The following is a 14870-nucleotide window of genomic DNA, read 5'->3' as shown; positions in this document are numbered from 1 at the left end:
GGGGGGGGGGCTACAATGGTAAAGAACCCATAATTGTATCACTTTGAACCCGACCACCCCACCCCCTCCTCTTCCCGGTTATAAACTCACCCCTCCCCATCTAGTTTTAACTCACAGAAAAGCAGGGGTGAAAATTTCCCACAATATATGCTTTAGGGATTTCTCATACATTGTATGCAAGTTGATCTTAGATTCCGGTACCACTAATTGACATTATACCTTTTTTCGCTTTTTATGCTGTTAATGGTGTAGTATATTATAATATAGTACGTATGGTTTTAAATACATGGGTGAAAATGGGTAAATTGAGCTTGCTTTATTTTGCATTAAAACACTTGAGAAGCAAACTGAACAAATTCTACTTACACGTGACAAATTTGCACTTAAGTTTCCGGTATGAAAAGTCGATACGGGTTCCTTAAAACAAAAGATTCACAGGATATGGGCAAATTTGCCCAAAAACAAGCGTAACTTGAACCATCCCTAAAACTATCCTATAATTGCTTCCTGTATCTATTGGCTCAGTGTGTTTATCGTACGTGTACAAAACTAATTGTGGGAATTTTTGCCATTATTTATTTGGAAATGTTTTTGTTCAGCCGTATCTGTCAGCTTGATATAAGAGCAGCGAATAGTCTTTGGTTCATTATTCAAGTGAAGATATGTGAATCCATTGAAATTGAGGAAATATTTATGGTGGGGGAATAAAACGCGTTTCATACCGGATCGGTTTACAATCAAGACGCAATTAAAGCGTCACACAAAATGACCAAACGGCGCTATATATATCGTGGAAAATTAGGGGAATCGCCGTTTAAAAAGCCTCCGATGCAAAGACGGCGCGAGTTTTTCGCCATTATTTAACAAATTGGTCCCTGTTTTCCTGGATTTCCAGTTTCTAATAAATGGGAAAAGTGTTTATTATCTATTCCACCCCAGTTAGGCGTTATCGGTGCTTTGAAAATGAAAAAATACAATAAAATTTCAAGCTCTATTTTTAAATAATTCTATAGAAATTTTTGAATAGAATGGTTTGTATTTCTTTTTCATCGAAAGCTGAAACGAATCTCTGATATATAAAGTTCTCTCGCTCTGAAGTATTCGATTTCAATTGAATATTTCTCTTAACAGCTTTGTTATTATTATGATATTTGAAGACTAATTAGACAATGAAGACTTCGCGTTTGAATGCTTCGTGTGTAAATTGATAACTGACTCGGGTTTAATTTAGCCTCAAAAATTTACATTATAAAGAATGGAAAGAATTCCATAAAGAAAGAAAACACCCTCATTTTACCCATTTTTGTTTCCATTTGTACTCCCCTTTATTTTGGGTTTAGATTCCACCCAATAGAGAGGGTTGGTGTTGATATAAATCTTGTTCTTGGGTCTTCTTTCTAACTCAAATCTCAAAACAATTGTGCCCATTTCAAGTTCATCGCAGTTAATTTTGAGAGATCCAGACTTATTAACCGGTTATGAATCTTGTTTATCTCAGTTATTATTACATTTTAGCCCCGAAAGTACCCAAATTATAAACTAACAGGGCTGTATAGTTTGGTTTCTCGCTGGCTGCCGACATTTTCACGGGGATATTTTCTGTATTTTGCTAATTTTTCCGTCGCAACGGGGCAAAGTTGGTCTTGGGCCCTCGGGCATTTCAAATTGGGCACGGCATTCACCCACGCCTCATTTAGCCCAAATTATATTTAGCATAACTAGACTAAAGTAACTTCTGCTAGAACGAAATTCATTTTTCCTGTATTTGGTCAGAAATTGGTCTCATTGAAAATGGTTTTGACAGCTTCTGCGAAATGAATTTTTTCGCATTTTGATACTTTTATGCGGAGAACGTTGCAGCAATTAGTTTTATGATTATAAGTTGTAAATTTTTGAGAACTTGTGAATAGCTTTAACATTTAGAACTTGAACACTAACAATTTAGAAGACGAAACGTAAACTCTTAGAAATGATTGTCTGATCTGTTGGTAGCATTAGTGATTATGATTCCATAACGGCTAACGGATCATTATGCCAATTGGTACCACTTCCTGTCAGGTCTTGCAGAAGAGTTTTTCACTATGTTTCTGATCATAACAAGTTGCTAGCAGTAAAGTGTTTCAATCAAAATATACTAAATTTCAATTCAAGCATCAAAGTTTACTCCAAAACTAAGAATGAAATATTTATCTTGATTTTTCTCATATTTCGCAAAAGTTGACTTTCTTAAACCTACTTTTCACAAACACGCGTTCTGTAGCTTGCTTAGACTGTAAACAATCTTAAAGCATTATTTTCATAAACTCCTTCCCCGAGCTGAAGTCAAAAACCACAAAAACCTTTATTTCTTTGATTCATAGCCGGTTTAATAATTATTCAATACATTTTTATTAAAAACAACGTTTACACCTATTATGGTACATGTGTTACATTACTCCAATTAATGCCAAAAAATTGTTGATTTTGGTGAAAGATGTGACAAAATTTGAGAGTAAAATGAGCATATAATAACACCGCGACCTTTTATACCTTGATTCGAGTTCGCAGCTCAAACTCTGTTGAGCATTCTCGCATTTTAATTCAAATACAAGTGTTTTTTAAGTGTCAGGGAGCTTCATATAGCCTCACTCTTTCCCTCGCCATTATCCAAGTGGATTTTGTTCCCCCAATGTAATACATATATGCCCAACTACACTTACCTTTACGTGATTCAAAATCGTTTATCACATTTCATTATTACACGTTCATTTATTTCACACGCTGATCTGAAAACACTCCATACCAACAGGCACCCCAATCGGAACAAGGAAGAAAAACTACCCCCGCCATTTCTGGTTAAATAGGGTTATGTTATACACATTTTAAACATAATTGTTGCCCCGGGGTAAACTTACGATCGTCAATATATTTACTGTCAATTCCGCTAATAAAAATAAACCAAAACTTAAACCGGGTGGTTGTGGAAAACTGGTTTGAAAAATATTACAAATTTTATCCAACCACATTTTTTTCGTCAAACAATTTCAAGAAAATTTTTATTTGAACTGAATTACTGATAACGTCGCAATTTTATCCAATTGCAGTTATAGAAGTGTTTGCCGTTCTGTTAGCATCAATTTATTGGTAATTCTACTGAAAAACCAAAAGTTATTCTGGCTATACCATAAAAAGCACCGCCTATTTCATCGTTTCTGGTAACATTAGCATCGCTTGGTTTATTTGGTTTGGTGGAAATTTATTTCTTTCTGCTCTCGAATACAAATTTATCCTTTGTTGACTTTTTGACACTGTCATTTTGAATTTATATGTTTTACGGTATTACAATATTGCTTTTTAGCAGAACAATTTTAGGCTGCATTCTTAATACATAAAGCATATTATAAGGAGTGATTTTACCACTCATTGAAAACGGTTTTGTGTTTTATATTGTTATTCCGTACGTGTGAAAATTTGAATTTGTTCATTAATGTTTGTTTCAACCCAACAATTTGAATTGAAGTACATTTTCATGCGGTAATTTTGTGTTTCCAACATTTTGGCGTGATTGTGTCACTTTAATTTTCACATTGACTTGTATTTTTATTTTGCCCTCGATTTACCTCTTTAAGTTTCATCATGACCAGCCTTTCAAAGCAGAGAGTCTATTCGAATTTTATGTATTTGGAAGGGCGTAACCGTCAATAAATTATCTGAGAACAATTTTGGATTTGCGTCTGCGTTTTAGTGGTCATAATTATAAAAAGCCCGCAAAAATTGACTGTTCTAATGAAAAATTGGTCGCCGCGATTGTATTTTTATTTCTTTATATTGATTTTATTTCATATTTCCTAAGCAAATTATTTACGTATTGTTTTTGACGAATGAAAAAAGATGAGGAGCAGTTTAGATGTTCGAATTGTGTGGATTGCCTTTGTTTGGTTGATGTTGGTGTTTGTTCACACAGGGAAGTGTGAATTGTTGCAGCAGAACATGGTGATCACGCGAAAACCTGCTCTCAACATAGACCGAGGAAGTCAAACGCTCCTTCAGCCATCCGATCTTTCCATTTGGTGAGTGCAAAACATTAAAATATCAACAAAGTCTTTCGAAAAACATGTTTAGAACGCAAGCAAACTCTTGATCTCGTCGTATTTGTCAGAACGATACATTTTTAATCGATTGTCAGAGTTTTTGTTTGTTTTTTTTTGTTGAAACGTCTACTTTTCCATCTGTTTATTTTTTCTCGCGAATTATTATTATCACGCAGTCTGAAATGCTCATTCATAATCAAACAATTGTTGCATAAATGAATGGCGGTTGAATAGATTTTGAGTTAATTTTGACTAAAATGTTGAAAAATATTATCGTCAAACTTTCCAAAGTTGCTAATAAAGTATGTCACGTCTAATCACGAATAACAGAATTGCTGCTGATTGATAAGACTACGTCCGATCATGAATTATTGTTCCGACCCCATCATATGGGGGGGAGGAACTATATACTCAAATGGGTTTTTTTTTGTTCAGTGAATTTTCGCCGATCGATATATTCATCGTAGAAACTTATGAGTGGTATCATTAAAAAGCCCGTCCAGCGTAGATTATAGAATTAAAAAGATTTTTTCGAAATTCATTTTTTACAGGGAGTTATCGAGCTCCAAAATTTTGTGATCATTCTGGCGTTTTTGTTCACTTTTACAGTTTTTTTTCACTTTTCCGATAAAAGCATGTGTCATATCATTGAAAAGCCCTTTGAAATAGATTATATAAGTTTTTTTTGAAAAATCCCTGATCAGGTAATATATTTTTTTAGTTATCATATTGACATTTTCGTGGTGTCAAAGTGACCACTTAAGAAAGAATTTTTTTAATTTGTCTGAAAGCTTTTATTGTTAATATTCCAATTGTCTTGTTTTTCAGAAAGAACTCAAAAAATATCTATTTTATTGCCCCAGGTTTTCTTATTAATATTATGCATTGGTTTATGTTACCGCACATCAAAGAAGGGCTTGTCAGAAATTCAGTTTTCAATTATCAGATAAATTACATCCCGTACTGACAATTTCGAGCTCAAAAGATTAATTGGTTGTCGGAATTGTTTCAGAAGCTGGTAGTTCCACTAATTCTTCCGACCCCTCTTGAGGGGGAAGGAACTATATACTCAAACGGGTTTTTTTTTGTTCAGTCAATTTTGGCCGATCGATATATTCATCGTAGAGAGTTGAGACTGGTATCATTAGAAAGCTTGTCCAGAGTAGAATATGGAATTAAAAAGATTTTCCTAATTTTCATTTTTAACGGAGTTATCGAGGTTCAAATTTCGAGAAAATAGTGTGAATTCCGTCGAGATTTTATTCACTTTTTCTAGAATTTTTGAATAAAACTTCGCCAATTTTGCTGAAATTTGTTAATTTTTTAAAAAAACGTTGTTGATTCTTATTTGTAAAAAAAAAAACCAAAAGAATATTTTAGACAATTTTTATTTTTTTTTGTCAAAAATTCTGGCTAAATATTTCAAAATTAAGACTTTTTCTTCAAAAACAGCACGAAATAAGTTTCTTTAGTCCATTTTGATTAAATTTACAGGAAGTACACCACTAACACAGACACCACTAACACAATTTTTGTAGACTCAAAAAGGGGCTTTTTTACATCAAATTCGTTTGAGAGTGCTCTGTAATTAAAACTTCGCCGTTTTTTGCTAAAGTTATTCGTTGATTATCAAAAACGCAGCATCTATTTTTGATTTTTTAACTAACAAAAAATCAATATGTATGACATTCGAACAATTAAGTGTTCTTAAAGAAAAAACAGCATTAGCAGGGTCAGTTTTGGACCAATCTTGGACTGGTATAATCCAAAATAATTCGGATTGTAAGCAGTCGGTCTTTTTTATTAAAAAAAATTCGATCTCTTCTACAATAATTAAATAACAGAATATTTCAAAACAACTCACTAATGATAGTTCCAGTTGGGTTCTTAATTAGTTCCACATTATTGTATCTAGTTGATTACTTGAAAACTTATGGTCGTTTTGAATTTTAAAAGTATTTGATTTTCAAATAAAAATTGTCTTATTGAACTTTTGCCTCTATTTTTCTCTTTCTTTGGTCATTTTGTAGCTGATTGTTCGCAATGAAAGAATGCTTCTTCTTTCTATTAAAATCAACTTCAATCTTATTGCGGCTTTATGCTATAAGTTATGGCTACTGGCTTTGATACAATTAGATTTAAAACTTTCTTAATTTTTAGGTATTTGCCCATTTTTCACGTTTTCTAGTTTTGTCACATTATCACGTCATTGACAGTTTATATATCACATTATTGGCCTTCAAAATAAGAAACAATTGATATTATTAAAATGCTTGAAGATATAGATTATGATTTTAACGGCTTCGACACTCCTTTCTCGAAGAATTTAATAGACTTTTTTGTCTTTAACTGCCGTTTTTAGTTTCTCTTTTTAGTCGCACGAAATTTTGCTGTGCAATGACCCGGTTTCATTGCCTCTTCATGAAAAAATAGTTGAGATGATATTCTGATTTTAGTAGATAGGTGATAGCTTTCATGACTCTGAAAACAATTGTTTTCCAAATTAAAAAAAAAACACTTTAACTTTGCAATTTTGTTGCATTTATTGTCTGGTTGTTATATAGTCTCGTTAATTACAGGCCAGTTATGACATTATTGTTGTCAAAGGAAGGTTTCAAAAGGGAATTAGTGTCACACAATCTAATGTTTTCGAAGAATTCATTTACTTTACTGGCTTGGATACGAAAAAAAAAGTAAATTAATTTTTTGTTTTTGTCATGTTGGACGTTTTTTTTAGACATAAGACATATTCTGGATAATTGTAATTCTCATTGGTTTCTTGTGGAAGAATATACGAACCTAATTAATTTTTTTGTGCTGTAATTATTGGTGTTCATGTCTTTACAAATAGTTTTTTTCGAAAAAAAATTTGAAGTGTTACTTATTTTTGCATTTTGTTTTCCTTTTTTGTCTACTTGTTACCTTGCTTCATTAATAATACAATATTGGTCGTTGCAGAAAGTGCAATTGAACGCTTTTTGATGGCCATAGTATGGCTTTACGGTTTCGAAAGCGTTTTCTGCCAAGTTTTATTTGATTTTTTGTTTGTTGTCTATATGTTCTTTTTGTAACCGCGTAAAAAATTGAATACCGACAGCTCTTAATTTCTTCTATAGAAGCGTTGGTAATCGTACACCTTTGGGATAATTTATTTGATTTCTGATGGTTTTCATTATTTCAAAATTTATTGTTTTAAAAAAAAATAAGCGGATTTTTCAACTTTACTGTTTTTGTTCTTTATTGTCTAATTGTTACCAATCCTTTTTATTGACTACTCCGTTATCTTTTCTGTTGAATTAAAAATCATTTTGTTTAATATCAGTTTTATCTGACGGTGATTCGACTGTGTTATTGAGTTTTGTTTTTTAAAGCGGACATGAAGTTTTTGATGTAATTAATTTTTGTTGTTGCTGTTGTTTGATTTTGCTGTTCGTCTTGACTCGCTTTCTTAACATTTGCACCTCTCACCAATCTAATGCACCATTTTTACTCCACCACAGTTATTTGCTTTGGAGACTTTCTTTTCGTTCATACACCAATTTTTTTTAAAATACTTGAATTTTTGGGTTTTTCTATGTTCCTCATTTGGTAGACAATCAAGCCAAAATTGTGGATGAGCGGGGTCGGAACCTTATGTGCAATCGCACATTACCGAGTCGCCTTGTTTATCATGTTATCATTAGCAAGTTATGCATTTATCATATTTTGACAACGAGTTTAAAGTCAAGAAAGAATATAGTTTCGATTAATTTTTTGTGTTACTTAGCTAGGAAGAACTTTTTGTTAACTTCAAGATAGTTTTTTTGTTAGATTTTTCCAACAGAGAAGGAAGAAAAATTATTTTAACTGATTTTACAAACCTAACTTTTTCAGGTTCTCAAATGCAAAAGGATATATAAAAAAATAAACCTCGTGTAATACCTATCAGACATCAGAAAGCGTGCTCATTATTCAACTAGTTTGAAATGTTCCCCAAATGAATTGCGACTTGATGAGTCTAACAAAACTTGGAAAATCTTGATAAGATTATTGGTAAGAAAACGCCAATATATGTACGGACATGCCAAAAATATCTGCATAACAAAGACCTTGACAAGATAAACAAGCAACCATCGCCAGGATCTTAGCAAGATTTGTCTAGTTGAAAGGGGGTGAAAACATGAAATCGTGGTGAAGTCAATGAAATTACTTATTGGAGAACAGATATAGCACACTAAACAAACCGTTATAAAATATCTACAAACCATCAATGTAATTGTGAAAATTATCTTACTCAAGCATTATTATGCTCAATTATGGATAGTTTTTCATTTTGGTTTTTTTGTCATTTCAATAGATTACATATCCGAAACATTATAGACCGTTACAGCTTTTGTGTCATGCAAAGTTTGGACGATAATCATTTAAAAGTTGTCTTTTCGAGACTTGAAGGCCGCTTATTTTGTACACATATATATCTTAAACTATCCTGATTCAAATAACAAAAGGAAAAATTGTTTCCATACTTTGAGCCATTTCAGAAGTTTGAAACAATTTCTAGGTTTCTTGCTTTTGTGAAAGAGGAAGTCCAATGCATGCAAGAAAAACTGAGTGTGACTGAAAAATTTTGAAAAAGATTGTATTATTTCCAAAATTTAGGAACGATTTTGTTTTTTAGTGTTTTTATTGCCATCTTTTAGCTTAATGGCTAATCCAAAAAGTTATTTAAAAATGCAACGGAAAAACAATCAACAATTTTGCATTTTTGAGGTAGTCATAATCATCTGGTTAAAAAATTGAGTGTTCTATAAGTAGCATCAAGTTGTGACAAATTGAAGCCCATTTGACTGGATCTCGCTTCATCTATGAAATGTGAGTATTTTCACTAGAAATACCATCAATCGTAAAACATACAATTAAAGCGTTGTTTCTTAAAGAAACCTCTTGTTTTCGAGGAGACATTGTTGGTTAAAGTTTGGAGATCATTTGCCATCACAGTGTGATTTTGGTCATTTTCGCCCAATTATTTTACTATTCTCAAAAATTGCACACTTTAGTAGCCATGAAGCGATAACCAAGCTATTATTGTTCTCAATTTATTGTTTTAAAATAAAATGGGTTTGATTTGAATATAGATATTTCAGTTATAAAGGTCATTCGTTTCACTTGCGGCCATTGAGCTCTGTTTTTTGTTCTTTTTCTATAATTTCCGACAGTTCAGTAGAGTAAAGGTGATGAAAGTGTTTTAGTTGTTCAAAAATATTGTTGTCTGAATTGATCTGTGGAAAACACATTTACTGAATTGTCTGAATTGATCTGTGCGTTTTCATTAAGATTTTATATTTTTGTGAATTATATCAGTTTTTCGATACATTAGGTGGCATTGTTTCTGCGTCTCAATACAGGCAGGGTCTAACTGATGTACAAAACGAGGTCCAAATGGAACTATGTGATCTATTAATTTGATAAAGTTTGAGTTTTGATTATTTTGAAATATATTTTTGTATTAATTTGGTGAGTTTTTGAATTTTGATTATAGTTGTTAGATTTTCTGCAGTTTATATTTCAGTCCGAGTAATGATATTTCTCATTGATTTCAATGGTGTCATAAATCATTCTCATCAAAGATTCCAGTTCATTGGTTTAAGGTTTTTGAATGTAACACTGATTGTCCTCAAAAAATTTAGGCAAAGTTTGGAAATATTTTTATTTTAATTTTGTTGTCTGGTCCTTTGATTTCATAAGTTTCATGTGTTTCTAGGTGAAAATGCAAGATTATTTAAACCTTAATTTTTTTGTTTTGTTCAGAGCGAACGGTAGGTATTTAGTTAAATTGATTGTTGGCGAGTTTTTCAAAGGATGTACAAGTTGAAATGAATCGTGCATTTAATAGCCAACGGACTTCATTTTTTTTTTCAAAAGACTTATAAAATTTTCGATAAAATTTTTCTCAAATACTTTTTTGTTTAGTTACAATTTTTTCTCCAATTTTACTTGATTTTTGTAATGGTTTCTGGACTTCTATTTTAATTTAAAAAATGAGATTTTTCAGTGATTGGCCAATAAGTTAACTTTTTCGGTTGACTGATCTCCTTGTCTCAATAATGAGCGGTTCCATCGAGCTTCAGCAATTTTTGAAGCATTTTTCATATCAGTAAGTAATCCCATTCTGTAGCTAATTTTACGGTCCATTTCTTTTTTGGATTATTTTCATTGATTTTTCTGATGTTCGCTCTTATTTTACTGTTAATCATTTGCATATGTTAAATTTTGTAATTTTTGTGGTGACTTAAAGCCTAATAAATTTTTTGCTGTTTTCTATTTTTATTAAAAAGGAGTGGTCTCCTGGTATTGAGCATAAAATGTTTTTTTTATTCATTTTGACGCCATTAAATTTCGAAAAAAAATATATTAAGGGCTGAAAAACAAGGGGTAAGTTTTTTCTTGTGCTCCGTTGTCGGCGTCAACTGAGCCTCTTCTTAATTTTATTTTACTCCATAATCTCTTCTAGAATATTGCCTCCTGACTTGTTGAATTTAAATCGAACCGACTTTAAGTGGTACCTATATTGCTACTGCTAACAGAAAACTGAGAACTTCTATCTGTATTGCCTCAAAATTGGCAGAAAAATTAGTGAGAATAAAAGTCTTTGGGAGCTTAGAACACACAAATGGGTTCTGACACAATTAATTTGATATTATTTCTGAAGCTTTTCCCTTTAATTTCATTAAATTAAGTGTTCACACTTAAAGATGAAGAATATGTGAATCAAAGTTTTTTCAGTATATCTAATTTTAGCTTTTATGACTAACCGATGACACATATTTCTAAAGATGCCCAGGCTAATCTTTTAAATGCGTTCTTTCTAATAACAAAGGGAGTATAAACTATTTATTTTTCATTACCTTAACAGACTCTTGAAAAAAAATCCCCTTCATTTTTTTGTGGAATTATAAATTGAACTCATAAACACGAAGTCCCAGATTCTTCTTACTGTAACAGATATGCTTTTATTTATTTTGTTTTGTTTTATTTAATTTTAATTTTTAATGGTCTTTGATTTCTAACTAAATTGCCAAAAAGTGTTCTTTTTGCTGACTTTTCCCATAGTCTCGATTTTATACAGTCTAGTCAGCCTTCTGATGAAGAATTAGTGGGTTAGTGATTTTTCTGGTAGCTAATTTAAATGACCAATGTGCATTTTGAGATTGGTCATTTAAATTTCTCCTCCCTAAACCTGCTATTATCCTTTGCATTGGATTTATTTTTTTTTTACTTTCTCGATCAATGTGTCTGCGAGATGATATTTGTTGTTTTCTATTATTATTGGTATGGTATGGCCAACGTTTTCAGACGATGTTGTCATGTTCTTGTTCTTTTTTGATGCCCTTATTTTTTGAAAAGGTTTTGGCAACAAGTGTTTCATCGATGGCAACAACTTAAAATCTGAAATGACATTTTTATGATGTGGCCAGGAGACAAAAATATTTTTGAAACAGGGATTTTAAACTATTGTAGATTAATTTTCAAGAAAAGATTGGTACAAACTCTTGCTCATGCCTCCTTGTCCCAAATAGAACCATTGTACGCAACTGGTTTAAATATTAAAATAACTGGTTTCCTGGCTTTAGACTTTTTCCTAAGCTGAACGCGAACTTAATCTTCAAAAGCACAAGTTTGCAAAAGAAAAAGTTTTGTTTGAGTTTTATTTTGATCATTTACTTTTACTTTGATCATTTACTGCTTATAGCTGAGTTTAGGTTGACCTTGTTTATAACCCAGCTTCTTGTTCTTTAAATTAAAAAAAGATGTTTTAGTAACTGTACTATATATGTTCGTGAAAATATGTGATCCCAAAATTTTCTCTTGTTTTGGCAAACGTTTTTCCTATTTTGAGCAGTTTTTGATCTAGGTTCTGTCTTTTTCTAATATGGTTAACTAAATTTGTGTTCTATTTATTTTGTCAAATCAATTTTCTTTGAACACATTTTGGTAAAGATGTTTTTATGGGAAAAATATTTTTTTCACATTTTATTGAAAGATTAAAAACAAAGGATGGTCAATTTGTGTGGGATTTTTAATCCTAAATTTTTTTAGGTACTTATTTCCCTTAGAGAACAACCTAATGTAATTTGTGCGTAAAATAAGCTTGACATAGCTTAACAAGAAGCTCTACTTGTTCAACGTATACTTGGCTAGAGAAAGAAGCCTTGAAGATCAAGAAAGAACATGAGAACGAGTTATAAGTGATGGTTAAGTTCAAGATCTTAGGACCAGTTGGTGTAATGGTTAGCACACTAGGCTCGTAAGTAAAGAGATGCTGGTTCGAATCCAGTACAGGTCCATTTTCACAATAGTTGCGCCTGCTTGGATACCCTAACATATTATGAGCCCCGAACCTAGTCTCTGAGTTTAACCGCAAAAAAGATACAAGATAGTTAGAAGCTGTGAAACAGATGATGCGCAATTTAAAGAAGAGTCCTAGATGGTTGAGAGAGAACAACCTAATGTAAATTGTGCATAAGAAAAGCTTGACATAGGTTGAAAAGAAGCTCTAATTGTTCAGCATATACTTGGCCAGAAAAGAGAAGCCTCGAGGACCAAGAAAGATCTTGAGAATGGGTTCTAAGAGATGCCCAAGTTCCAGAGCTTATGACCAGTTGGTGAAATGGTTAGCACTCTAAGCTTGCAAGAAAATAGATGCTAATTCGAATCCAGTACTGGTCCATTTTCACAGTAGTTGAGCTTGCTTAGATCTCCTAACAGTAGAAATAATGAAAATTTTATGTAACTTCTACATTCTTTGATTTGTCTGGATATACAATGGTCAAACTTTTGATATCTGTAAATTTCTCTCACTTTTGGTTAATTGTTTTATATCTAGTGGTCTATCTATTATAAAATGAAGCTGAGAGACTAGTTTCATTTTAATCGACTGCCTTGCAATTTAAATGAAAAACTGCAGCTGGTATGAAGAGTTGTGTTTTTTTTTCAAATGTCCAAATTACGTTCAAAACTCCAATAAAATTGTTTATGTCAAAAATTATTAATTTATTCTCTGTGATTTCTTTGGTAAATAGTTGAATGATCAGTTGAATAAATAATGCGGACGAGAAGGGATTTTTAGGGTCTACACATTGTGGTACCTAAAATTCAAGTCGAAATTAAGTGGATAAATTATTTTCAACCCGTGTCCTCGTTTCATTCTGTTCTTGTCATATTCTGCTTAGAAATTATGGTGGCACACATTATTATCCTTTTTTCATTCATTATCAGACTGATTCGATCAACTTGATTGACATTAACCTAATCGACTACTTTACAATCCTCTTCACAGTTTACAATCTGCTGACAGTTTTGCACATTAGAATGCAATTAGGGTCAATTTTCAAACTAACTCCATAACTTCCTAAATTGATTCCTGAATGACAGAAACTAGATCACATTTTGCTTCCTGTAAAATGCACTCGTATCGGAAACTAATTCCATTAAAGCCAAACATCATAACCGTTATTATATTTGTTAGTTTTATCAAAAGCTCGAGTTAAAAAGCTGAAAGGCGAAAATGATTAAGCTTATTGACGCAAATGAAAAGCTTTGTTTACATTAGTTGTATGTTTGGCTGAATAACATGCTTGGCCATATACAAATAAGTTCAAAGGGGCCTTTTTGGTGGCTGTTGAAAAGATTATTGGGGCGCTGGTAGGTAGTACATTTACTTCAAAGCAGATAAAAAGCTTTTAGCCAACAAATGCATCGATTGAAAAATCACAAGCCACACCATGCAAGACATGGGAACCGCTTGAGGGTGTACATTTGCGCTGTTTAAAATGTCTTATCAGATCTTGTATCGTCTGTTTATGCATTTTGGCTGCTGCTTTTAAAGCGCCTTTGGTTAACATGATAAAAGCAGGGAAGGAGAGGCTGCCAAGTGAGAGGTGAAGTCATAAGTAATTAAAGGAAAATATTTTAGATAAAACGATGTTCACGACCGCCCATTCAGAAAACAGAATTGTTTCGACGCCCGTTCTGACGAAAAAGAGGGTCTGTGGGTTGCTGAGTTAAAATCACCTTGAAAAATCAACATGTACAGACATTTACTGATCAATCTTGATTTTTCTTGGCAAAGTTTTTGGATAATGATGTTCGAATTTTGTCCAATCTTTTCTGTTATTGCCCCCTCCCCGTATCCCCCACGTATCCCCCACGTATCCTCCACTTATACGTTTTTAAGCATACTGAATGATACAGGCAAAAATACTTTGCGTATAATTAGGAGAGCAAATTGTATTTACTAATTAATAACACAGCAAAGGTTTCAAGTTAGAAAAACATATGGATAAAACGTTCAGCATATCACCTGCTTTAATGAAATTTTGGATCAATTTATAAAGTTTTCGCTTAAAGAACTGGGTTGATAATCCCAATTAGAATACAAACATAAACAAGGAGGCTCGGTAATGTGCGTACGCACATAATGTTCCGACCCCACTCATCCTCATTCTTGACTTAATTGGCTACCAAATGATGAACCGATAGAAAAGTTTCAAAAACATACATATCCCTCAATAAACCATAATGAAATACAGTAAGACCACGCTAGAGGGCCGATAAAACTTGTTGTTAATAGGACTACTGGAAAAGACTATAATAAAAATTGAATAACAAACATTAATTACGACCAAAACTCGATGTCTAAATTTTTAAAAAATTATAACAAAATCAACCGTGCATTAGATGAAACCTAAATAAAACAAAATAACATTAACTTCAATAGAAAAGATATGGGACCTGTTCTCAATGCGACTGGGTAACAGGTCG

At 32.4% G+C, this 14870-nt stretch overlaps 1 protein-coding gene across 2 annotated transcripts in view; it reads left to right on the top strand.

The window, feature by feature from the left end:
• The first annotated feature begins 846 nt into the window (after window positions 1-846).
• Window positions 847-14870, top strand: part of LOC142342815 (FRAS1-related extracellular matrix protein 3-like) — a 190417-nt gene continuing 176393 nt past the window's right edge. Inside the window, exons 1-2 of one of the 2 annotated variants that reach the window (XM_075394404.1) lie at window positions 847-1475; window positions 2361-4049. In XM_075394404.1, coding sequence (XP_075250519.1) covers window positions 3871-4049 — 179 coding nt within the window. In that variant the 5' untranslated portion in view covers window positions 847-1475; window positions 2361-3870. Of the gene's footprint in view, window positions 1476-2119; window positions 4050-14870 lie in introns of those variants that run through there. The other variant, XM_075394405.1, reaches the window with a different exon arrangement.

This window comes from Convolutriloba macropyga, chromosome 7 (assembly GCF_964194025.1).
Source record: "Convolutriloba macropyga chromosome 7, txConMacr16.3, whole genome shotgun sequence".
Lineage (NCBI taxonomy): Eukaryota > Metazoa > Xenacoelomorpha > Acoela > Convolutidae > Convolutriloba > Convolutriloba macropyga.
The sequence above is the reverse complement of the archived record's forward strand: the minus strand, read 5'-3'. Positions and strand labels throughout refer to the sequence as shown.